General features: G+C 38.4%; 2 protein-coding genes across 3 annotated transcripts; both read left to right on the top strand.

Moving 5' to 3' along the window:
- The first annotated feature begins 836 nt into the window (after positions 1–836).
- On the top strand, positions 837–8,057 carry cant1 (calcium activated nucleotidase 1). Of its 2 annotated transcripts, none has more exons than XM_015372200.1 (4): positions 837–944; positions 6,078–6,740; positions 6,922–7,125; positions 7,211–8,057. In XM_015372200.1, the coding sequence occupies exons 2-4, from the start codon at positions 6,101–6,103 to the stop codon at positions 7,579–7,581; spliced, it is 1,215 nt and encodes a 404-aa protein (XP_015227686.1). In that variant the 5' UTR covers positions 837–944; positions 6,078–6,100; the 3' UTR covers positions 7,582–8,057. The 2 variants fall into 2 exon arrangements, with proteins under 2 accessions (XP_015227686.1, XP_015227685.1); XM_015372199.1 differs by lacking the exon at positions 837–944 and adding an exon at positions 3,859–4,028.
- Positions 8,058–8,177: 120 nt separating this feature from the next.
- LOC107083137 lies at positions 8,178–24,231 on the top strand. The gene is made up of 12 exons (XM_015372136.1): positions 8,178–8,341; positions 8,490–8,580; positions 8,750–8,953; positions 9,108–9,242; positions 9,903–10,191; positions 10,275–11,354; positions 14,150–14,156; positions 21,136–21,214; positions 21,375–21,575; positions 21,689–21,823; positions 21,907–22,204; positions 22,287–24,231. The coding sequence occupies exons 2-12, from the start codon at positions 8,499–8,501 to the stop codon at positions 23,365–23,367; spliced, it is 3,591 nt and encodes a 1,196-aa protein (XP_015227622.1). The 5' UTR covers positions 8,178–8,341; positions 8,490–8,498; the 3' UTR covers positions 23,368–24,231.
- The last annotated feature ends 277 nt before the right edge of the window (positions 24,232–24,508 follow it).

Here is a 24,508-nt window from a genome sequence, read left to right as displayed (position 1 = left end):
GATAGGATGAATGCACCTGTTGTCAGATAAAGATTGAAGATGGTCAAAAGGCAGCCAGAGTAGGTGGAATATGATTTCTGAACACAAAGACTGTCAAACCTCGAATCAGATTGGTTACCGCAGCATCAAACCACAACTGGTTTCATTTCTTTCAAACTTGAAGCTACAACACATCTCACATCCGCCGATTTTACTTCAGCATTTACATTTTCAGGTGACAAAGAATTAGTCTTATTTGCATGACATGTTTAAGATTCTTTGCAAAAACAATGTGTAAAGTTCTCATGCAATTTTCATAGTTCAGTGCTTTGCCCAAGGGCAAGTAGACATACGGGGCGGTAAGCTGGAATCAAGACATCTATTCTAAATAAAGCAGTTTGATGGATCGACTATCAGTACAACTCACTGTAGTAAATATGTTTATTTTATAAAACTTGTCTAAAATGTTTTTGCAGTCAGTAACATGTATTTGTAGCAAACAAGAAAAAAAATTATAATTTGAGGTAAGGAAAGTAGGCAAAATTTCGATTGCACCTGAACGCAACTCTGGTACATTTCTTGTGACATAGAAGGTTAGAAGTCCGACTCCTCTTCAAGATCCTATATATTTGGCTCAATTCTTTATGACCCTAAACAACTCTTCGTTTCTAGCTAATTCTGACGGATATCGATGGTATATTTTTATATTGGTTACGTTTAAATCCAAACATGTAATGAAAACTGTGTCTTCTGTCAGTTTATTAAAATCCATCAACTTCCAATTTTGATGCAAAGGAACTGGCGCCTCTAATCGGCTCGGTTACGATCCACACATCAGTTGACACGTCGCTTTCGTCATCGGCCATGACAGGAAGTAGGGACCGCTTGTGAGTAAAGAAGGAAGAAGGAAGCGACGTGATAATGACAACCGAAGCCTGCTGTCAAATGAGGATTTAAGATCTGAGGTGAGTTTTATAGATGTTCCTTTAGTCATATGGGATTTATCACGGCATAGTTGCTTTTAATAAGCTATATGGCAGAACACAAAACCGGATAACATAGCTTTAGAGATGTGTGTGTGGCAGTGGCGAACATATGTCCGTCCCTTTACCTACAAACTACGTGAACACATCAATATGTAACATTATATGACTTCCTTCTATCCTTCCTAACAGCCTATATTAAGCTTTTGTAGTTTGTATCTTTGGTTATTTAATATTACCGTCTGTAATGAGTCCCGGATATAAACCTGAAACGTCCTGGAGCAGAGCACTAACTGGACAACACATCCATTAAATTGCCTTCATCACTTCAGGTGTCTGATAGGTAAACGACTGAATGTTACCTTCACGGATGCCGTTCCGTGTTGGAAGTTTTAGCTTCAGGTGATTCAGAATCAGCTATATTGGCCTGGTTGTATAGAAAATCAAGGAATTTCTAATTAAATAGGAAAACTTTTTAGAAAATAATAATTGAAGTTCATTGATCTCACATTGGAGAAATTGACCTCTGCATTTTGGTCGTATCTGGAAATTAGTTTCGAACTCACAACCTCAGCATTCCAAGCTTTATGCCCTAACCACTAGGCCGCCACTCCCCCAGATGCATTTCCAAGGAGGTTGAAATGAGCAGTATGTGCATATTTGCACATGTGTGTGTAGTCATTTGTTTTTTTAATGTTCAAATAAAGTAAAAATGGAGGTTGTGATTGAGCCAAAATGATTTTTTGTTTGTTTCACAGCAGTGTAGCCAATGACAGGCTATGAGGTGTTGATTGTGTTAATCAGAGTAACTGTCCAGGGGAAGAAACTCTGTTCCATTTTCCAGATTGTGTGCAGGATGTGTGGGGTCTGCAGAGATGACAGTTGTGATCCTCTCTGCAGTTAAGATCTGTTTCATTTTTTGAATGAGGAACGCAACGATGGACAAACTGGCAGCATTTAGTCTGTCGATATGTGAAAGTTTATGAGCTGCCTTTTTTAGAATGTTTTAATACAATTTAATGCAACCCCAAACCATTAGAAAAAAGACAACAAAAAAAACATTTTTATTTAAACAAATAGTCAAATAAAAGTAACAAAAATCATTTTATAACATTATCAACATGCTATATTTCACCAGGGAAAAAATGTACCATGTGATGTAAATTCTTTTTATTTATAGACTTGAGTAAAAACAAAGAACCGGTTGTTTTTTAAAGTCTTTTTGCACAGCATGTTATATCGCTTTGCCTTTCTGTTGCAAACTGATGCTAGCTGGTTATTTAGGCAGGTATGCTTTAAGGATCATATCAACAAGCTTTGCTTTACTAAAAGCAACATGTGGTTCTGTATTTGTTAAAAAAAAAAAAGGAAAAAAAGTCGTTCTAAGCAAAGGAAAAGTGGCTGGATTTCCCTTAAGCCAGCTGAAATGCAATGTGCAGGGAAGGCTAAAACTAAAGACTACACATTGTGGATCTTATTTAGTGGAAGACTGTCAGTATTTTGAAAGTGTAGAGTTTTTAAAACCTTCGTTAAACCTTAATAGGCTAACTAATCCATGCATATTGATCAGTAAAAGTGAAAACTATTTTTCCCCAGCTTAATCTCAGCTGGTGTACATCAAACCCCAACATACTGCATTTTCATCATCTTTGGTGAAATTAATGAAAACTTAATTAACCTAATTGTCTACAAACCATAGTGAATACGCAAGACGTAGTAAATATTTGCTTTTTATATAATAATGTGCTTCTAAAAATGCTGAAAAGAGCCCTCAATCAGCAGTGAGTCCAGTAGAGGGCAATATTTGATTTAATTCCGATTAGGCTGTAAAATCACCTTCTGTCTCTGATTCTTTCTCTGAAGTTGGTTGCAGCTTTCTGTGAATGGAGGTGAGCTGCAAAAATGTAACTTGCATGTAAAAATTACATCTAATAGGGGGTGTTTATTTATATCAACCAGCAATAGAGAGGTTGACAACCACTTTTTTTCATCATTCAAGTTGTTTATTTGTTTGTTTTTTGCCAGAACAGCTCAATGATCCTACCACATCTCGGTTTGTCCTACAGTTTCAGGAACTGAAAAGCAGACATGCAGGTCTTTAGGTCATGTGTTTCTTAGTAAGGCATCAGATTGTCAAATTGTCAGTTGATAGCCAAACCTTTTATGTTGTTTTTGTCCTCCTGAAAACAAGGGAGTGCAATCAGAAAAGATTTAATTGGCACATATGAAAGTTCTCACTAATTTTCTTTCCAAAACCATAAACTAAATGTATTGATTCTTAATTTGTCTATATTTTTCTTTTGTGCCACATACTGCAGACTGGCCTCCCCATAACCCTGTGTTGAAAGAAGGCACAAGATCAAACCTCTGCAAAAGGCTTATTTCACTTCTCATGGTTTAAGTTTCTAAACTTATGAATCATTTTTATGTATTTTTCTTTCAATTGCGTGGAAAAAAAAAAAAACACAATTCCCCATGAAATATACTCTGATTATAAAACATTCCTTGTGTGCCCTTTGGATACAGACTAGAATTTCCTTCTGACCCAAAGCCTAGAAGTAGTTGGTCAGTAATTGATAGAGGGTTCTACAGGTCAGGAATATGGACTATGCTGTTCCAAACAGAGTGATCTATGGCCTCAATAAGCTCACGCCGCTCAGAGTGATGGTTGCATCACAGCGACAGCCCTCTTATGTAAAATCCATTCAAAGATTTGCGTTTGTGTTCTCCTTACCAAGGTGCCGCCTTTCACCTCTCACCCGCTTGTGCTCTTGTTCAGACTACAAATGCCTCCCTAACCCCTCCTCCTTTATGGATTACTCTGATGAATTATAACTAATTAAACCAGCTTGGTCAAGTTAAACATTTGCCCCTTTGGACTGGGTGGTAATCTTCCCAGTGTAGGCAAAGTTCACAAGCATTGTGCTTAAACAGCTCGCAGTCATGGCTGCACAGCAGACCGTCAGGGAGCAGAGGGAGAGTTTGGAGCTCAGATCTGACTGCGGGGGTCTTCTTTGGCGACTTCAATGACTCAGGTTAAGAACTCTGGAGGGCGGAGGCGAAGAGGTAAGATCAGGTTTTTGTGTGGGGTTGGAGAGGAGCTGTTGGTGTGGCCCCTGATGCCGTGGATATAATGGGCCACTCTCTGGCTGGGGTCCCTGTAATGAAAGGGGCTTTCAGATTGGGGTCCCATGTTGGAAAAATGCAGGATGTGTTTAGGCCGAGTCAGAAGCTCCCAAAGCAAACAGAGCTTCAGCTCATATTTACAGAAATCCACATATTCTTATTAAACTAATGCTCCAATAATTTAGGTCAGTAAGATCTAAAAACAGAGATCAAATCAATTACATTTATTTGGTTTTTTTATTTTTTAAAGGCATAGTTGTAGTTTATATGTATGTTAATGTGAGTGCAGCACCCCCCACTCTCATTGGCTTTAAAACCGTGGAAAGAGGTTAAAGGTTAAATCTCATTAATAGGTCATTACTAAAATCCACCATTTAAAAACAAGTAAGTTTATTGTTTCGTATAGTCACACATCTGAGTAAAATCGAAAAGAAATTTGATTTTAGACATTTCTGTTTGATAAGAAGGATTTTGAACAAATTTGTTACCCTGGCAACAATTTCAAAGTCAAATTAGGCAGCTGGAGCAGTATTTCTTGGTTTACCCATGGGGACTTTTAGATGTGATCACCTCCTCCTGATCTCCATGCAGACGAAGCGCATTGGTAGCTGCTTTGATTTTTGCCCCACCTATTGCTGCACCTTTCAGAAAAGTTAACTATATGCAGCCTGGACTGAAGGCTGAACTCAGAAAGAAGAGGGTATGAAAGTAAAACTAGTAGTGTTTAAAAAGACGTCTGGACAAAATGTATTTCTTAAAGTAAAGCTAAAAAAGAAATATGTTCATTTGTACATAAAAAGTTCAGAAAATAAGATACGGTATTACAGAATAAGTCATCATCTTTATTTAAAAGACATTTTCTTTGCTCTTTTTTTTTATTTGTTCATTGGATCTCTGTTATGAAGTGTAATAGCGTCTACTTGCTGCTAACAAAACAGGTGTAGCCACCACTTCGTTTGTGATGAGTTGGCAGGAATAAGGATCAAATCAACATGTGCTTAGAAAGGGTAATTAAACAAAACAAAAAAAAGCAAGGACAGAAACTTGTGTAACCAGAATGGTAACAACCAGCATCCTGTCAACTCTACCGGTAGAGCCTGATCTCAAGTCTGTCTCAAGAAATTTTTATATTCTTGAAAGTTGAAGGTATTTCAGTAAATCCTTTCAAAATGTAAATCTAACATTCCTTTCACCATGTATGATAAAGAAATGTGAGCCTACTGAGAAGAATATTTATGTGACACTGCTCTGAAAATTGGTTTGGGTTTTTTTTTTTTTTTTTTGCATGATTTGTTGCATCATTGCAAAAATAACATTGAGTAAACAGCATGTAGCTCTGCTATGGCGTTGAAGTCAGTGGTACACAAATGGGGATAATTGACTTTTGACTAGAAAACAAGAGACTGGTTCAGCATCTCTTTAGCTTAGATAGGGAGAAATAGACCATTTAATACTGTCTCTAGCAGAGGGGAGCCTGGAGCCCAGGAGTCGGTTGTGTCTTTTGTTCTGGATAACAATCACTCTGTAGGAATCCATGTTTCTTTGTGACATATTTTTCTTCTTAACTTTCCATTAAAATGGTTGGAACCGATTCTCTAGTGAACAGCCCAATTTCTTTGTGATTATATTTTATGGCTAACCCTCCTTGTAGATAACGTCAGTGAGCCTTAAAACCTGTCAAGCCAGCAGTTTTCCCTGTGATTATGTCTGCCACGTGGCATGACAATAATATTTTTTCGTTAACATGAAAAACTATTGATTGGACTTGTTTAATATTCTGTTTGTTGTTTTTTTTTAAGGAGCATAATTTTATATACCAGCCATATTCATCAAAGTTAAAATAAATACTTTAAATGATCTGTGTCTAACAAAAAAACTTTTATTTTGTTGACCTCCTTCATTGAGAAACACCCAAACAGGCAGACTTACTGTAAATTTGAACGATAATGTCGATAAGTTGTTTGAGTTGTCATCCATCTCTCTCCGTAGGTCACTCCAGGCCTCCGTCCTCCATGCCTGCCTCTCCAGGCTACACTCGACTGGAGCAGAATGAGTCTATGAACCCGTTGCGTATCTCTGTAGGAGGCCTCCCCATGCTGGCTTCCATGGCCAACCCCACCGACCCCCGGTTCAGACTCAAGTGGCGGCCCATCGTGGCTGTGACGCTCTCCCTGGCTCTGGTTCTGCTGGTCTTAATGCACTTCAGCTCAGGCCGCTCGTACGCCTCGCAGGGCTGGAGACCTTGCCGCGGAAGCTCAGTCAGAGACACTGATTCACAGTACAACGACACTTACCCTCTGACTCCGCCAGAGCGTACGTCACTGGGGATGCGCTACCGCATCGGGGTCATCGCCGACCTGGACACAAACTCTGCCAGCGAGAAGAAGCTGACGTGGTTCAGCTACATGCGGAGGGGGTATCTCCTGGTGTCGCAGAGTGGAGATAAGGTGGCGGTTGAGTGGGACACAGACAGGGTGGTTCTGGAGAGCCACCTGTCAGAGAAGGGGCGGGGCATGGAGCTGTCTGACCTGGTGGTGTTCAATGGCAAACTCTACTCTGTTGATGACAGAACGGGCATCATCTACCACATAGACGGAGACAAGGCTGTGCCCTGGGTTATATTGACCGATGGGGATGGAAGTGTCGCCAAAGGTATGAGGATGGACTTTTTCCATGCAGTAATATTTTAAACCAAAACAAGTAATTTTCTGTTGGGACTTCCAAGGATAAAAATGTGTTTTTCTTTTGGCTTTGAAGATTGGTTTAGAGAATAAGTAACATTTTTTATTTGTACTTTCAGTCAGTTAAATGTAGTTCTGCTTTTTCCTGGCAGGGTTTAAAGCTGAGTGGCTGGCAGTAAAGGACGAACATTTGTACATCGGTGGTCTTGGGAAGGAGTGGACGACCACCGAGGGCGAGTTTGTCAACAACAACCCAGAGTGGGTGAAAGTTGTAGGGTTCAGGGGCGATGTGCAACATGAGAACTGGGTTCCCCGGTATAAATCCATGAAGCTAGCTGCAGGGATCGAGCCACCAGGTGAGGAAGATTTGCCTGGGGGATTCTTTTGTTCCCACTTTCTTTCTCTTCCCTTGCTTCATTTACTCTTCATTTGTCTCCGCAGGGTATTTTATTCATGAGTCGGCCGCCTGGAGCGACTCCCTCCAGCGCTGGTTCTTCCTCCCTCGCCGCGCCAGCAAAGAACGCTACGAGGAGACGGCGGACGAGCGCCGCGGCACCAACCTTGTCCTGAGCTGCTCGCCGGACTTTAAAGACATCAAAGTGAGCCATGTGGGGCCACTTCTTCCCACTCACGGCTTCTCCTCGTTCAAGTTCATCCCCAACACGGATGACCAAATCATTTTAGCGCTCAAGTCTGAGGAAGACGCGGGAAAGATTGCGACGTACATCACAGCCTTTACACTTGACGGACGCATTCTTTTGCCTGAAACTAAGATTGGTGATGAGAAATATGAAGGGTTAGAGTTCATATAGAGGGCTCGGAGATGGAGATCATAGCTCTGGAGGCCAACGCACTGTGGTGCAAGTTTGTTTACAATCCAGTCACTGCACACTTACTGCTACCCAGAAACCCATCTCTCATGTCTCTGAAAGGTTGTCTTGTGGGTTCTGGGATTGTGTAAGACCGTTCCAGCATTGTCAGCCAGTTTAGAGGGGGGATGGATTTTGACAGTACTGTAACTTTTGTTTTAATGAATGTATAGAAATGATTTATGGAAATGTTGTTTGGGTTCTTTTTTCTTTTAGTAAATGATGCACATACTGACTAACATTATATATTTGTTTTCCTTTGCTCCAATGTGAACACTCGACACATGTATTTTGTCTGAATACAATCTGAAGGATGGATTTTTTTTTTTTTTTTTTTGAAAACTGAAATTGTGCTCTATGGGATTTTTTTTCTTTTGTTTAAGGACTGGAGGGGGCTCACAGTAAAATATTGGTTCCTATTTTCTGAATCTTGTCTCTTTACTTGTGCGCTTGGGAAGGTCAGATGTTTGCAAATGTGTTTATGAAAAAAGAATTTGACCCTAAACAACTCTCAGATCCCTGCGGAGTTGTGCAACAGCTTTCTGGTTCTGCTTTAAAGCTAAATGAAACTTAGAGATTGTGGGAGTAGGCAAGAACAGAGAGCAAATATATCCAGCATCCCCCACTGTCCCCACTCTATAGCTACTGTGAAGTTTAAGCAGACCTAAAGAGGGGACGCAGTGGAGACTTGGACGGAGCAAAGGTAGGTGTCTTTATTAGAGATGGCTTGATATACAGATATATAATCTTTAGATGTATATTTATATTAATGCATTGCAGTCAGAATGTTTTATTGACTTAATACAACTAAAAAGTCTTTTATTTTTTTTTATTTTTTTGTTTTACTTTAGGATTTAAACATGTTACCTCCTCAAAATCTACTTGCTTTTATTCTTCCTGTCCTGTACGTCTCTGGAGGAGCGTACAGGCTTGACATTCTCAGTAAGTTATCCCAGTTGCTCTTCACTTGGGGGGGGCAGCTTATTTATGTAAAAACAAAATTTCTTTCGGGTGAATGCTGGAGGGTTTCATATTGTGACTGTGGGCCCTGAGCCATTTTTTACGACTTTGTGGCCTTTTTTAACTACTGTATGTCTATTTTTGCCTTTAGAGCAGAACTCTGAGCCAAATGAAGGCAATGTGAGGTTGTTTGGTTCTGACAGCCCCTCAGAGGGCCGTGTTGAGGTCTTCCACAATGGGAAATGGGGAACTGTGTGTGATGACAACTGGGATATTACTGAAGCTGAGGTGGTTTGTCGTCAGCTCAACTTCCCCGGAGCCAAATCTGTTGTCATTGGGAAGGACTATGGACCAGGTGCCCTTTGCTTTTGTTTCTCCTCCACCAGATGGCAGTAAAAAGTGCAGATTTCTTGATTTTAGAGCAGCATTTTCATTTCTCAATCTATGATTTTTTTGTGTGTGTGTGTGTCCTGTATATTTATTTCTTTTTCATGTTTTTACCATTGTAGCATCTGGACCAATTTGGCTTGATGACATTACCTGTGAAGGGCTGGAGAAGGAGCTCGTGTCTTGCAGGTTTAGTGGATGGGGAATAACTGACTGCTCCCATAAAGAGGATGTTGGTGTTATCTGTGAAAGAGGAAGTAAGTTAGGAAAACATATTCCAAGCACTCATGGGAAATTAAGTCTTGTTTTATCTATAAGTGCAACTCATTTCATGCTGAGAGGGACAAATACAAAACTATTTGTTTACATATGTGTTATACAAGTATATGATGTTGATCCCTGGTTTAGATAGCTGAATATAAACTGTATAGCAGGACAGTATTACATGAAGTGGGTTAGAAAATAAGTCCATCAGCTGAAAAGTGGGCAATTCCCTTTCATAAAGAGGAAAGAAGCATGCATGCAGTTCAAGTCATGCAGGTGGATGTTAAATAATGTCCTTTAGCTGATTATTTTACTTTAAAGACCACTTTTGCTGCATAGCAGAACCTATAATCTTATGATAAACCCTGATGGAGAGGTATTATGATAATAATGAGTATCCAGTTGAGGTGGAACTAAGGGTGGATGAATGGCCATGGAGGTCAGCAGAGGGAGGCTTCCTATAGAGATATTCAAAGTGTTCAAACCTCTTCGCTTATTTATAACTCAAGCATTGAAATCTATCCATTTCAATCCGTCTCCTAAGAATATTTCAATGGTGACCCATATGACGGAACTGCTTCCATTCAGAGATAACAAAGATCTCTTCTTCTCTTCCACTCCTCTGGCTGATTACGGTATTTGTTTGATTCCAGGTGATCTGACAACAGATGACTCTACTCACTCACTGGACCACAGCATTGGTCTCTCAGGTGACCTTGGTCAGATCTTTGACAACGGTACTGCTTGTGATTTTTGGATCACCTTTCAGACCCCTAGTGGAAACAGAAAGGATGATGGGACACCAGAGATGACTGAGACTACAATTTGTGCACACAAAGCGATCCTCATGTTGTATCCATACTTCAGTGCTTCAGTGGAAGCAAATAACATCACAGTTATGGTGAAAAAACCCTGCCAGCCGTATTTAATCTCTTTTATCAGGTAAGCTTGAGCTAATTTGTTATATTTTTCATTTTAAACCACTTTTTTTCTTTATATATAATTCCCAATCTGTTCCTTCACAGGTATCTCTACACCCGTAAGACTGATGTGACCCATTCCTCTGCCATGTGCCTCCATCAGCTTGCTTCAGACTTCGGAGTAAAACAGCTGATGGAGGACATAGGCCGCCTCTTCTCTAAAATCCTCCCAGATGATGCTTCCTTTTACTCCCAAGTTTCACTTTACAAATATGCAGTCGAGTCAAAGGACCTTGTCCTTGAGGAAAACTGCATCCAGTATCTGGCCTGGAACTTCCAAAACCTCACAGGTTCCCCTGTTTGGGCCAGTCTTCCTGTGGATCTCCTTCGTTCCCTACTTGTTCGCTCAGATTTGGTGGTACCTGATGAGTATTATTTACTTCAGACTCTAGAAAACTGGATCACAACCAATGCAGACTCCCTGACTTCAGAAAGCCAGGCTGACTTGCTCCGTCTGGTCCGTTTCCCCATGATTCCTGCCGAGAAGCTGTATGAGCTGGGCTCCACTTCTCCTCTCTATAAGACTCACAGGGATGTTTACCTTAACAGTGTCTTGAAAGCATATCAGTTCAATGTTCTACTCTACAATAATCAAACCAAATCACAGTTAGGCAAGGAAAGTGATGATTATAAACCCAGAATCTACACAAGTGAGACCTGGAGCATTGAAATTGATCCTATTACCAAACCTTCGGGGTCTCGAAGACAAAACCAGTACTCATCTTACGAATATAGAAACCGCTATGGTCATTATTATCCAAGTCCTACTTCATCCCCTCAAAACAAACAGCTGATAACACCTCTCCACAACAGCCTTCTGTTTAAGAACAACATGATCACCTGGGATGTAAATGTCTTCAAAACCCAGAGTGACTGTTCAAGGTACGGTGTACGGTGTGAATCTATTCCTGCAGTCAGACTGGCCCGCAGAAACCGGTATTCGTCAGAAAGCAGCGTAGTCTTCCGTAACCGCCTCCTGATGATCTGCCAAAACAAGTATGTCGCTCAGATACAAGGGTTCAAAGAGACCATGGCTTATGTGAGTTCAAACATTACCCAGGTCCTTGCCTATCCCTGTCCTGACCACAAGTGCACTTACAAGTTTGTGGTGAGACCAGAGTATCTGTGATCCAATGAAAGGAGATAAGGAGATGGCATAAAATAGAAATAAAAACAAGCATATTTTTCACCTTATATCAAGTTCAGCATATTTGAAAAACCAATAAGCCTCCCATTTAATTGTTGCTTTGATTCCTAATCAGTGATTTAAATGGTTAAAAATCAGACTGAATATCAATCAACAATAATATATTTATATGTATTATGATTTTGAAAATAAAATGACTCCAGAAATAAATGTCTGAGACTGCACTCTATAGAAATGTGCTGAGAGGATGGATGGATGGATGGATGGATGGATGGATGGATGGATGGATGGATGGATGGATGGATGGATGGATGGATGGATGGATGAATGAGCTTTAATTGGATGTACTCTCAAAGTAAGTTGTCTCAAAGTTGTCTGAAACCAAGCCCATTTTAGTTAAGAGGTGGTTTGTTCTGGTATATTTGTACTGAAACATAAGGAAATGTGCAGTACAGTGGTGTGGTACCATCATTACCACACAACTACAACACAGAGCTGCACCTATCATATATCAAAGTTATACACAGGTTGTTGGAAAATGACCAACAAAGAGTTATACAGTAGTACAATAAAGTCAAAAGTGCTCACCTTCTTCTCTTGTGTAAAAATACAAATACAGAAAAATCCAGACATGGACACAATTATTGGAAAGAATTATGGAAAGAAAAACCTTCAATGGTCAGAAATAACTTAAATCTGACCAAAGTAACACATACACAAAGTTTTTTGTGTTGTATGGACCTAAGTGCACATCCAAAGAAGGTGTATATGTTATGTACCCATGTTTATGTTAGGTGTTTATGTAATGTGCTTATGTTAGGTGTATGTTATGTGCTAAGATCTCAGGAGGAGATCTTAGATGGATCAGAACCCCTCTGTAAATCTTGAGTGGGTATTCCTTAGTCCACAAAGGAATAGGAATATGGCTGTACACAGACATAACTTTTAACATCCAATCTGATGGAGCTTGAGATATACTGCAAAGAAAAATATAGGTCACTACCTAAAGATAGGCGAGCTAAGCTTGTTGGATCAAATATGCACGTAATCGATAAGCACCTAACATATACACCTAACATAATCACCTGACTTATACACAAAAACTAATGCATAGACACAAACTTATTTTTGGCACTAATGGAACCCCCCGTAAGTGAACACACAAAAAGTCAAACATTACTTTTTAACCATGCTTCAACAGACTAGAAAATAAACTCATGAAACAGGAATGGACAAAAATGATAGTACCATTAACATTACAACCTTCTGAGGCAATCACTGCAATACATTTTTTGATTATTGTGTTCATAGGGAGAATACAAAAAACAAAAATACTGATCTGGTTAGGCTTAGATTTAACTGAAAGGAAGTCCTGCATAAGCAACTGAATTTTTAAAGCTCTGGTATTCACAGCACTAAAGTGGCAAATAGCTTTAGAATTTAAAAAGAAATTAAAACATAATAAATGTGTAAATTTAAATTCTAATAAAGGGGGAGTGTCTGCATATGCAGATCCATCATCTAAGATGTTTTCCAGCCTCCTGTCTTTATCCATGTCCCTATCATTGTTTTTCTATGAACAATCTGTGCCCTAATTTGATAAAAAAGTAAGCAGTAGAAAGTGCAAATATATGTTTTCAAATATAGAGTGTAAAAATCCTCAGAAAAATGAATACTCAAGTAAAGTAGACACACCAAAACAAGGTACTTAAGTACTATAAAAATATATAAATACATACTTACTTACTCTACACTATTACTCAGACTTTGTTTTATAGCTAAAGTAGTTTTAACTATTAAAGCATTCAACAAAACTAAACCACAGTGAATATGATAAACTTTAAGAATAAAACTGTTTTCATGTTGATAAAGCCTTACACTCTGTGAAAGCAATGCCACGCAAAAAGTAGGAAGAAGTTGATTTTCTGCACCAAACCATCCAGGCCTGCTGACAGAACGCAATGTATGTAATAAAATGGCTGAGCAGAAAAATTGAGTCATCATTCATGCAAGGCTGCATTGTGCAATCTCCCCGGTAAAGGATCTTTTCCAGGTTTGTAAACATGTACCTTTAGAAAAACCCTTTCTAACTGAACAGTGGTCAAAAGACATGCTCATTGAGCATTAATTACAGACTCATCAAATAAAACATTGAGTGTGACAGTTCCCCCCTCCTACTGGAACGTGGGATATTCCCAAACGGTTTTCTTTTCCCAGCAAATAAGGGCGGTTTTATAGTCTTCTTTCGTTTCCCACAGCCCCCAGTCATTGCAGTATTCAGGTCTGCATGCAAGGACATGTCAGCTGGTATTGGCCCCTGTCTAGAACAGTGACTAACGGAGGTTTTAGAGATGTCTGTGGCTTTAACAAGCTGGTTGATCGCATGCAAAAATGGATGACCGCTGTGTTGATTTAATGATGACTTCTCCATTATGCCCTTTTAAATATGTCTAAACAATGAGTTTGGATAAAATGGCAAAGTGTTAATAACAAACAGAACTATATGGTTAAAAAAAAAAACATAGTTTGTGTTCGCTGGACAAATATATGTTTGTAAAATGTATGTGAAACCCATTTAACAGGAAACTGATATTGGAATGATACACAATCCATGTCCAACATACTATGCTTTAAAAAAGTCTTTCAATTAAATTGAGGTTATATTAGGTTTTTGAACTATGATATTACCTATCATGGCAGTGTCTTTCTGAACATCTTTTGACATATCCACCAACCGTTATACAGGAACTTCAGCGCTCTTTTTCCTTGGCAGTTGGCAGGTACATCAACAGGTTGCCTCATGCTTCCGCTTTTTGTGATTCAATGCTAGGAAGTGGTAAAAGAAATAAAAGTGCAATCAAGTGATTTGAAATCAAATAAGTATTTAANCCCCGTAAGTGAACACACAAAAAGTCAAACATTACTTTTTAACCATGCTTCAACAGACTAGAAAATAAACTCATGAAACAGGAATGGACAAAAATGATGGTACCATTAACATTACAACCTTCTGAGGCAATCACTGCAATACATTTTTTGATTATTGTGTTCATAGGGAGAATACAAAAAACAAAAATACTGATCTGGTTAGGCTTAGATTTAACTGAAAGGAAGTCCTGCATAAGCAACTGAATTTTTAAAGCTCTGGTATTCACAGCACTAAAGTGGCAAATAGCTTTAGAATTTAAAAAGAAATTAAAACATAATAAATGTGTAAATTTAAATTCTAATAAAGGGGGAGTGTCTGCAAATGCAGATCCATCATCTAAGATGTTTTCCAGCCTCCTGTCTTTATCCATGTCCCTATCATTGTTTTTCTATGAACAATCTGTGCCCTAATTTGATAAAAAAGTAAGCAGTAGAAAGTGCAAATATATGTTTTCAAATATAGAGTGTAAAAATCCTCAGAAAAATGAATACTCAAGTAAAGTAGACACACCAAAACAAGGTACTTAAGTACTATAAAAATATATAAATACATACTTACTTACTCTACACTATTACTCAGACTTTGTTTTATAGCTAAAGTAGTTTTAACTATTAAAGCATTCAACAAAACTAAACCACAGTGAATATGATAAACTTTAAGAATAAAACTGTTTTCATGTTGATAAAGCCTTACACTCTGTGAAAGCAATGCCACGCAAAAAGTAGGAAGAAGTTGATTTTCTGCACCAAACCATCCAGGCCTGCTGACAGAACGCAATGTATGTAATAAAATGGCTGAGCAGAAAAATTGAGTCATCATTCATGCAAGGCTGCATTGTGCAATCTCCCCGGTAAAGGATCTTTTCCAGGTTTGTAAACATGTACCTTTAGAAAAACCCTTTCTAACTGAACAGTGGTCAAAAGACATGCTCATTGAGCATTAATTACAGACTCATCAAATAAAACATTGAGTGTGACAGTTCCCCCCTCCTACTGGAACGTGGGATATTCCCAAACGGTTTTCTTTTCCCAGCAAATAAGGGCGGCTTTATAGTCTTCTTTCGTTTCCCACAGCCCCCAGTCATTGCAGTATTCAGGTCTGCATGCAAGGACATGTCAGCTGGTATTGGCCCTGTCTAGAACAGTGACTAACGGAGGTTTTAGAGATGTCTGTGGCTTTAACAAGCTGGTTGATCGCATGCAAAAATGGATGACCGCTGTGTTGATTTAATGATGACTTCTCCATTATGCCCTTTTAAATATGTCTAAACAATGAGTTTGGATAAAATGGCAAAGTGTTAATAACAAACAGAACTATATGGTTAAAAAAAAAAACATAGTTTGTGTTCGCTGGACAAATATATGTTTGTAAAATGTATGTGAAACCCATTTAACAGGAAACTGATATTGGAATGATACACAATCCATGTCCAACATACTATGCTTTAAAAAAGTCTTTCAATTAAATTGAGGTTATATTAGGTTTTTGAACTATGATATTACCTATCATGGCAGTGTCTTTCTGAACATCTTTTGACATATCCACCAACCGTTATACAGGAACTTCAGCGCTCTTTTTCCTTGGCAGTTGGCAGGTACATCAACAGGTTGCCTCATGCTTCCGCTTTTTGTGATTCAATGCTAGGAAGTGGTAAAAGAAATAAAAGTGCAATCAAGTGATTTGAAATCAAATAAGTATTTAAGATGTTTTTAGCCTTTTTCTTTAATCAATCATTCCTATAATAATTATACGATTGCATCTTAATGAAAGTGTTTTCAGATTCCAATAAAAAGGTTGGATTTTTCTCTGAAAACAATTAATTAACTGGCACTTAATATACTGGTTAAGTTTTACTAGCTCGACCCAGGCATGATTACTGGATTAATGAACTGTTCTCACTCAACAAAGCGGATTAGAATATCTAAAAAGTAACATATTGTGTCCCGATATAAAGGAATGGATTTTTTTTTAAATGTCCCCGGCAAATTTTTATCACGGAAAGGGTAACTAAGCCATTTCTAATGTTTGGGAGTGACTGAGTCATAATGACAGCCAGTGTCCACAGATGGAATAAACATGGAAGTCATGAACCTTCCCAGAGGTGGTCATCATAATAAACTTTTCCACAAAATAAAAGCACCTCAAACCCTCTCTTGAGGAGATTACAAGAGACTTTGCAAAGACGACAGCCAAAACCCACTGATGATCACCAAAAAAGATTAATTTCATGAGCGGTTCTAGACAGGGGCTAACAGGGGCCAGTGCCCCTATAGAACTGGTCCTGGCCACTGCTATAGCCCCTGTACTAAAACACACAAATCAGAAATGTAATGTAAGTAGGTCAAATTTGAACTAAGACAATTTGCAGATGTAAAAAAATGCTTTATGTTTAAAAAAAACAACAACTCCATTATCTTATTTAAGTCTATGATATCTAATCTAATTTTAAGAGCAGAAATCCTCCCTTCCTTAGCAGGTCATATTTTTTACCTTCTCAAATTAAGGGCAAATGCTCTGCTTTGAAGAATGCTTTACTTTTTCAAGTCTGTTTTTGCAGTGTTAACTCTAAAACAATTTCTTATGATGTATGTGACGATAGAAGAGAATGCTACTGATTTGTAGCACATACTTTAACAATTATTTAGAAATTAGTCACCTTTACGCTTCAATAATACTAAGATATGATCATATTTTTTTGCTATTAGATCAAAAGTGTGCAACCATGGCTTACTTCACATAGTGAGCAATGCACTCTTGCTAGAGATTTTTTTTATGTGTGTGTTATTCTTTTACTTGAATCCTATCTAAATAAAACTTAATAAAAATAAAATAAAATATTGTGTGGACTGAGACTTTTATGTCACAGGTGAAACAAATGCAACATTTAAGCAAAGAAAAACAAACAAATTTGATTAAAGTTAAGCAAGGAGAATGCAGTGTGATGGTATGGTGATTTAATTCTTTATTACCACAGTTATATCCCATGATCAATTTAACATTAAATTCTGCATTAGGTAAAATATAACAGATGCAGAATGTCAAATTAAATGTTTGTGGCCTTTAACTCATACTTCCTCTGGGTTTGCACAAACACATTACATTAACAAGACAACATGTATATGGATAAAAGGTAAGGTGGGAAAGTTGCTTTCTAAACAGGTCAAAACATGCTTTAATTTATTCCTGTGCTGTTGTGCAACAAGTTTTAACTGTCAGCAAAGTTGACTGCAAATTAAACGGAAAGCTAAACTTTATTGGGTACAACTGTGACATTGATTGTTAAAACAAACAGCAAGGTTCAAACCAAGCATAACGAAGGGGACTCTAAAGCAGTGTTTTTCAACCCTGTTCCTCAAGGCACACTGATCTGCATGTTTTAGATGTTTCCTGTCACGTCTTGGTTGTGGTTTAGAGGACCTAAATGCAGAGGCAAAGAGGCTGAGGTTAATTCTTGTAGTTTTAATGATGAAAATAGTTAACAAAGGCAGGAATCCAAAATTTCAACTAAAAATGTAACACAGACCAGAACCATGGAGACATCAAGGCAAAACACGCACAAGGAGCCAGGGAGAGACGAGGTGAGAACGACAACAGCGATGACAGGACCAGCAACAACAAGAAACCAACAAAGAGTTACTGCAGAGGGAGAGTATTGCTCTTAGAAGGCCGATTACGTTATAGCGCGGCGCCGAGGTCTGGTCGGATTCCAAGAGTCCTTGTTATGCGGCCTTAAAATGTGTCCTTCTTTTTGCCTGATTTGAAGGACGGGTCCGATGTATCCTCGCTATCCTTGGTTTACCCAGGATTCATTGCAAGACCAAGCAAGCCGGCTGCTCCATGATCAGAGGAAAGGTTGCTTGGCGCCGAACAGTGGTGAAAATTGGAAGTTCAGTTTTTAATATAATACAACTCTGTGAATAGTTCCGTCTGAAATGAATGAAAATAGTTGTTTTAATGGTTATAGAGTCAGATATGTGGCGGTAATGTTTGGTTTATCTAAAGGTTTTAATCTGTAACTGTGTAAATGGGTTTGGCTGTAATTTAAGGACAGATTCTAATATATCTGCAGTGTGGGGACTATAAATCTGAGAGGAGTTTAATTTTTTTATAGCTGTTTTGCACAATATGCTTAACTAAGTATTTTTTGTTGTTGAATATTAGAGATTTTGCAGATATATTTTTATACATACATTGTTTAGATTTACTTATATATTTCTACCCCCTTTATAGAATAGAATAGAAAATCCCTTTATTGTCCCACAATGGGCAAATTTACAGCAGCAGAAAGATTATTGAAAATGGTCACACAAATAAGGACCTTAGAAAAATGTCTAAGAATAACATAATAGGGAAGAGTTAAAATATAAACAATACAATAATGACAAAAATATTTTTTTTTATTATAAGTTTTGAAAATTTCGGTATTCATTCTTTTCCTGTTTTGTGTGTCAACTATCACGGTTGCTAAGCAACAGAGCATACGGCGGTAAAACCCGCCAAAGGGTAGACCTGTTCGAATTCACAGCCAAAACACTTCCGGTCTCCCTATTTTCACGGACTTCGAAGGATCCAGTCCAGGTAGACCGCGTCCTTGGAGGATGCAGCCCAGGATTTCGAACAGAGCCTTTATGCAGCTGACTGAGACAATGGCAGGGCTAACGAGCTGACAAGGAGCAGGTGTGAGGAGACAACGAGGGAGCCAAGGGGAAAGGAACAAGGCAACAGAGAACGACAGAAAAACCTGAGAACTAGCATAAATCTAGAAACTACAACAAAATAGGAATTAAACCAATAAAACTAGGAAAAATGGAGCAAAGTAAAGCACAATAAAACCAAAACCATGACATTTCCCTGCTTCAGCACACCTGATTCAGAGAATTGGAGCTAAAAAAAAAAACTTTTAATCTGCTATCAATTGATATCAGGTGTGTGACAGCCTGGAAATATCCATGGCTGCGTCCAAACATCCGCCCTAACCCCTAGATCCCTCAATCACTATATAGAGTGGGGAACACATAGTGGACTTTATAGTGACTCAGTTAAAGTTATAGAGGACGATCTTTTATTTCCGGGTGGATCATCTAAATAAGTGGTTCTCCTTTGCAAATCATTCTGGTAATATGTTTATGTAAGGCCGTCCTACTTGCTTGCCTTTCTGTTTTAAAGGTTTTAAATGTTTTAAATCAGGTTGGGTCCAGATCCGGACCGCAGTTCGCTAATCCGTGACGGGAACCCGAAGTTTGCAGTGTTAACTGAACTGTGAAGATTGTCTAATTTTGCTGTGGTTATTGAGTTGCTGTTGTTCTCGCTCATTTATGGCAATGTCTTTTCTCCGTTGTAGGGTTGTGGGAGATATGAATAGCACTGGTTGTAATATTGAGACTCTATGTGCCAGATTTCTTCACTAACAGATTTTATATATTAAGCTAACGGAGGTGATGTTTATCGAACTGCCGGGCAACATTTATTATTAGGATATTGATGATAATATCATCATTAGTATCCTGTATCCGAAACACATACACTCCTAAATAAAGTTTTTATTCATTTCCTACCCAAGCAAAAAATAAATTTGTGGAAAAAGATTTGTTTGAGCTTTAACAATTTCTTATCTATCTGGTGTTGTGAAATAAATCTGTCCAGGTTAAAAAAATAAAAAAATAAAAAAAGCAGCTTTTGAAATAAACTGAAAGTGAAAGCCGTTATTCTCTGAGTTGTCTGTTTGTTTGTTTTTTACATTTGTTAATTTTACTGCTAGACATTTCCAGTAAATCAAAACCGCTCCTTAAACAAGTTTTGACAGCTCCAAAAACACCTACACAATGGCTTTTCTATATTATGTCCATCAAAACAAAGCTGGGAAATCAGGGAGGGATGATAACTCTGGTGAGAGAATGTCGGTATAAATGTCACATCTCTTGTTCTCGTCTCTAGATTTTTGCAGGAGAGCTGTTTGAAGAAGAGGCTTAAAAAAAGAAGAGCCACTACAGATAAATATCAGAGGGAAAAAGGTAGGTGTTGTTATAAAAAGCAATGATTTCATTCACGTATTTAAATGGTATATCCAATAAAATGTTTTATCAGAAAACAAAAGAATTTGAGAATCTCCTTGTCTTTCAAAAAAGCAAGAAACTTGTAGGACTTGTTCAAAACATATGGCTTAATGAACAATAGCATGTGGCTTTATTAAACATGTGGCAGATGGTCTGGCAGACCTTAAACTCCTAACTAATACAACAGAATAAAACTGCGGTCTGTGACCACAAAGGGTCCTTAAACAATAAATAAAATGGGGTGCTACTATTTTAAATATCTTAACTATTTAATAGTGCCACACATGCTTGTAGAAACTATAGCATGCAACAATTATAGTAATTTTTCTTACAGTAAATCAGGGATGACAGTAAGCCGGTGTTACACCATATTCTGTGACTTTTTGTATGTTATGACCCAGGAGGGTCATTGCAGAGCTGTCTCAATCCTCGCCACCTGATTAACAATTTGTGGCTGATTAGCACAACTTTCAGGATTTTTGAAAAACTTTCTTTAATTCTACCAAAGGAGTCATACTTTTTCTTGATTAATCTAAATGGAGAAGCTACAAGGCTCAAAATCTACAATACAAAAGTGTCATTTAGTTGTTATTCATGTATATTTTAGGTTAGGTTACATCAGTCCATATTTAAAAAAACATATTATCTTTAAATGTACAAGGTGTAAGAAAACCATATGAGCAAATAGACATTTGGTATTTTCATGCAAAATGTCTGGCAGATGCAGATGTGTTATGTCTAAATCAATTTTTTCTCATTTTTTCTGTCTTCACTCAGATGAACTCAGAACCACTTGCTGCTTTTTTCGCTGTGCTTCTGTGTCTCTCAGAAGGGTCATACCTGTTCCACAATCTCAGTAAGTCATTTAAGTTGTTAGAGACATCTTTGCTTAAAATACATGTTTGGTGTTCAGACAAAATCAAAAAAATGTGTAGACTTACATTTAATTATACTAATAGTTTTTCATGCATGTATCACTTTTGTCTTTTCTTGTCTTCGTCTGGTTTTGCTTTTAGGAAGAAATGAGCCAAATGAAGGTGATGTGAGACTGTCTGGGTCCAACATAACCTCAGAAGGCCGCGTTGAGATTTACCATGATGGAAGATGGGGATCTGTGTGTGATGACAGTTGGGACCTGGATGATGCCCATGTAGTTTGCCGTCAGCTTAACTACCAGAGGGCCATATCTGCCATGACTAATGGAGTCTATGGAGAAGGTGCCATTTTTTCTATTTTTCCTCCACTAGATGGAAGCAAAATGCTAGCCATTAATGAAGAGCTGCACCATTAAACTCTTGATATTTGATCATTATTTCTTCCATTATTATAGCATTTGGGCCCATCTGGATGGATAATGTCGACTGTTATGGGACAGAGCAACAACTTGCATCTTGTTCATTCAGAGGGTGGGGAAATCATGATTGTAGACACGCAGAGGATGCCGGAGTTGTGTGTTACACAGAAGGTAAGTTGATTCTAAGGCAGGAAAATTACTTGTTTTGTCACCACAAACTATTTGTATAGTTATTAAATGAGGTTTACTTTTAGTTCTAGATCATAATAAAGCCCTTCACGACTCTACATACTCCCTGGACCACAGCATCACCCTCTCAGATGACCTTGGAAAACTCTTTGACAGCAGCAGCGCTTGTGACTACCTAATAACTTTCCAGACCCCAATAGATAAAATGCATGAGTATGTCCACCCAGAGGAGAATGAGACAACAATCTGTGCCCACAAAGCGATCCTCATGTTATACCCTTACTTCAATGCTTCAATGGGGACTAGTAACATCACAGTCACTGTCAACAAAGCCTGTCAGCCATATCTCTCTTCCTTCATAAGGTGCAGTGACATTTATCTATGCTTGTGTGTTTGTTTTGAATACTTGTTCTTTTGAAAATATTTCACATTTGTTCCTTTACAGGTACCTTTACACCCGTCAGATCAACGTGACCAACTCCTCTGCGATGTGCCTTCATCAACTTGGTTTAGACTTTGGAATTAGGCAGCTGATGGAGGATGTTGGTAGGGTGATCTCTGAAATCCTCCCAGATGATGCTTCCTTTTACTCCCAAGTTTCACTTTACAAATATGCAGTCAAGTCAAAGGACCTTGTTCTTGAGGAAAACTGCATCCAGTATCTGGCCTGGAACTTCCAAAACCTCACAGGTTCCCCTGTTTGGGCCAGTCTTCCTGTGGATCTCCTTCGTTCCCTACTTGTCCGCTCAGATTTGGTGGTACCTGATGAGTATGTTTTACTTCAGACTCTAGAAAACTGGATCACAACCAATGCAGACTCCCTGACTTCAGAAAGCCAGGCCGACTTGCTCCGTCTGGTCCGTTTCCCCATGATTCCTGCCGAGAAGCTGTATGAGCTGGGCTCCACTTCTCTCTATAAGACTCACAGGGATGTTTACCTTGACAGTGTCTTGAAAGCATATCAGTTCAATGTTCAACTCTACAATAATCAAACCAAATCACAGTTAGGCAATGAAAGTGATGATTATAAACCCAGAATCTACACAAGTGAGACCTGGAGCATTGAAATTGATCCTAGTACCAAACCTTCGGGGTCTCGAAGACAAAACCAGTACTTACCTTACGAATACAGACACCCCTATGGTTATTATTATCCAAGTCCTACTTCATCCCCTCAAAACAAACAGCTGAGAACACCTCTCCACAACAGCCTTCTGTTTAAGAACAACATGATCACCTGGGATGTAAATGTCTTTAAAACCCACAGTGACTGTTATGACTATGGTGTGCGGTGTGAATCTATCCCTGCAGTCAGACTGGCCCGCACGAACTGGTATTCGTCAGAAAGCAGCGTAGTCTTCCGTAACCGCCTCCTGATCATCTGCCAAAACAAGTATGTCGCTCAGATACAAGGGATCAAAGAGACCATGGCTTATGTGATTTCAAACGTTACCCAGGTCCTTGCCTATCCCTGTCCTGACCACAAGTACACTTACAGGTTTGTGGTTAGACCAGAGTATCTGTGATCCAATGAAAGGAGATGGCATACAATAGAACTAAAAACAAGCATAATTTTCACCTTATATCAAGTGAGACCTGGAGAATTGCTCTTAACCCCTTGGAAAAGCCGCCAACATAAAGTCCAAGTCCGAGCACTGACACAACCGACCACAATTATAACGACAAATATGAAGATTTTTCCGATGACGATATCCAATTTTATGACAACACAATAATTTCAATCCCAAAAAAATTTTTTAAAACACTTCTCCACAATAGTCTTATGTTTAGGGGCAAAATGATTGCCTGGGACGCAGATGTCCTCACATCCCAGAGCGAGTGTAACACAAAAGGAGTGCAATGCAATTCAGTTCCTGCAGCAAGGCTGGCTCAGCAGAACAGTGATAACTGGAGGAGTAACATCCGCTTCAATAACCGTGTCTTGCTAAAGTGCCAGAATGGGTACATCTGTCAGATTCAGGCCTTTGACAGTATGATGGCATACATCAGTAATGATTCTCAGCCTCTTACTTATCCCTGTCCTAATGACAAGTACATCTATACATTTGTTGTGAGACCTGAGTATGTTTAATCATGTGGGTAAGAAAACTGAAAAAATAACAATTAGTGTGATTGCTATATATCATAAATGTTTCACTGACTCAGATCAAGAATCAAAAACGTTTGTAAATTTTCTCTTATCCTTTCCTATAATCTGTTGTTTCTATACTTTTATTCTGTATTTCAAAAACATATTTGCAAGTTTCATTGGGGGAAAAGGTTCAAATGATTCAAACTGTCCCCATTGAGTTTTATTGGGATAAAATGTCTGATTAAAAGAATAAATGGAGTAGATTTCTGTATGTCTGTCTGTCTCTTAATAAATAATGATCACATTATTTAAGGTTTGTAAAGTTGTAAATCTTTTAAAATGCTTACCTTCTTTGTCTAAACCATTTATTTGTCCACCAGAAAGCTTAACAGGAAAAATCTTTATAGATTTGTGTTTTTTGATATGTTTTAATTCATAATCCAAAGTGCGATAGTAAGTCTATCAAAGGACTTGAAAAGGGCATTTGGAAAAGAGACGTCCTCAAAGTCCTATAGTTTTATTAGAAACTTATACACCAAATATTGCAAGAGTAAGAAGTTGAATATGAAAAAATA

Source organism: Cyprinodon variegatus, unplaced genomic scaffold (genome assembly GCF_000732505.1).
Source record: "Cyprinodon variegatus isolate N-32 unplaced genomic scaffold, C_variegatus-1.0 Scaffold69, whole genome shotgun sequence".
NCBI classification, from domain to species: domain Eukaryota; kingdom Metazoa; phylum Chordata; class Actinopteri; order Cyprinodontiformes; family Cyprinodontidae; genus Cyprinodon; species Cyprinodon variegatus.
Note: the sequence above shows the minus strand (reverse complement) of the source record. Positions and strands in the feature narration are given on the sequence as shown.

Coding starts and splice junctions, on each gene's coding strand:
- cant1 (XM_015372199.1), top strand. CDS start 3,989: ATGACTCAGGTTAAGAACTCTGGAGGGCGGAGGCGAAGAG. Junction 4,029..6,077: donor TGGAGGGCGGAGGCGAAGAG/GTAAGATCAGGT, acceptor CTCTCTCCGTAG/GTCACTCCAGGCCTCCGTCC. Junction 7,126..7,210: donor TGCAGGGATCGAGCCACCAG/GTGAGGAAGATT, acceptor TTGTCTCCGCAG/GGTATTTTATTCATGAGTCG.
- LOC107083137 (XM_015372136.1), top strand. CDS start 8,499: ATGTTACCTCCTCAAAATCTACTTGCTTTTATTCTTCCTGTCCTGTAC. Junction 8,954..9,107: donor TGGGAAGGACTATGGACCAG/GTGCCCTTTGCT, acceptor TTACCATTGTAG/CATCTGGACCAATTTGGCTT. Junction 21,824..21,906: donor AGTTGTGTGTTACACAGAAG/GTAAGTTGATTC, acceptor GTTTACTTTTAG/TTCTAGATCATAATAAAGCC.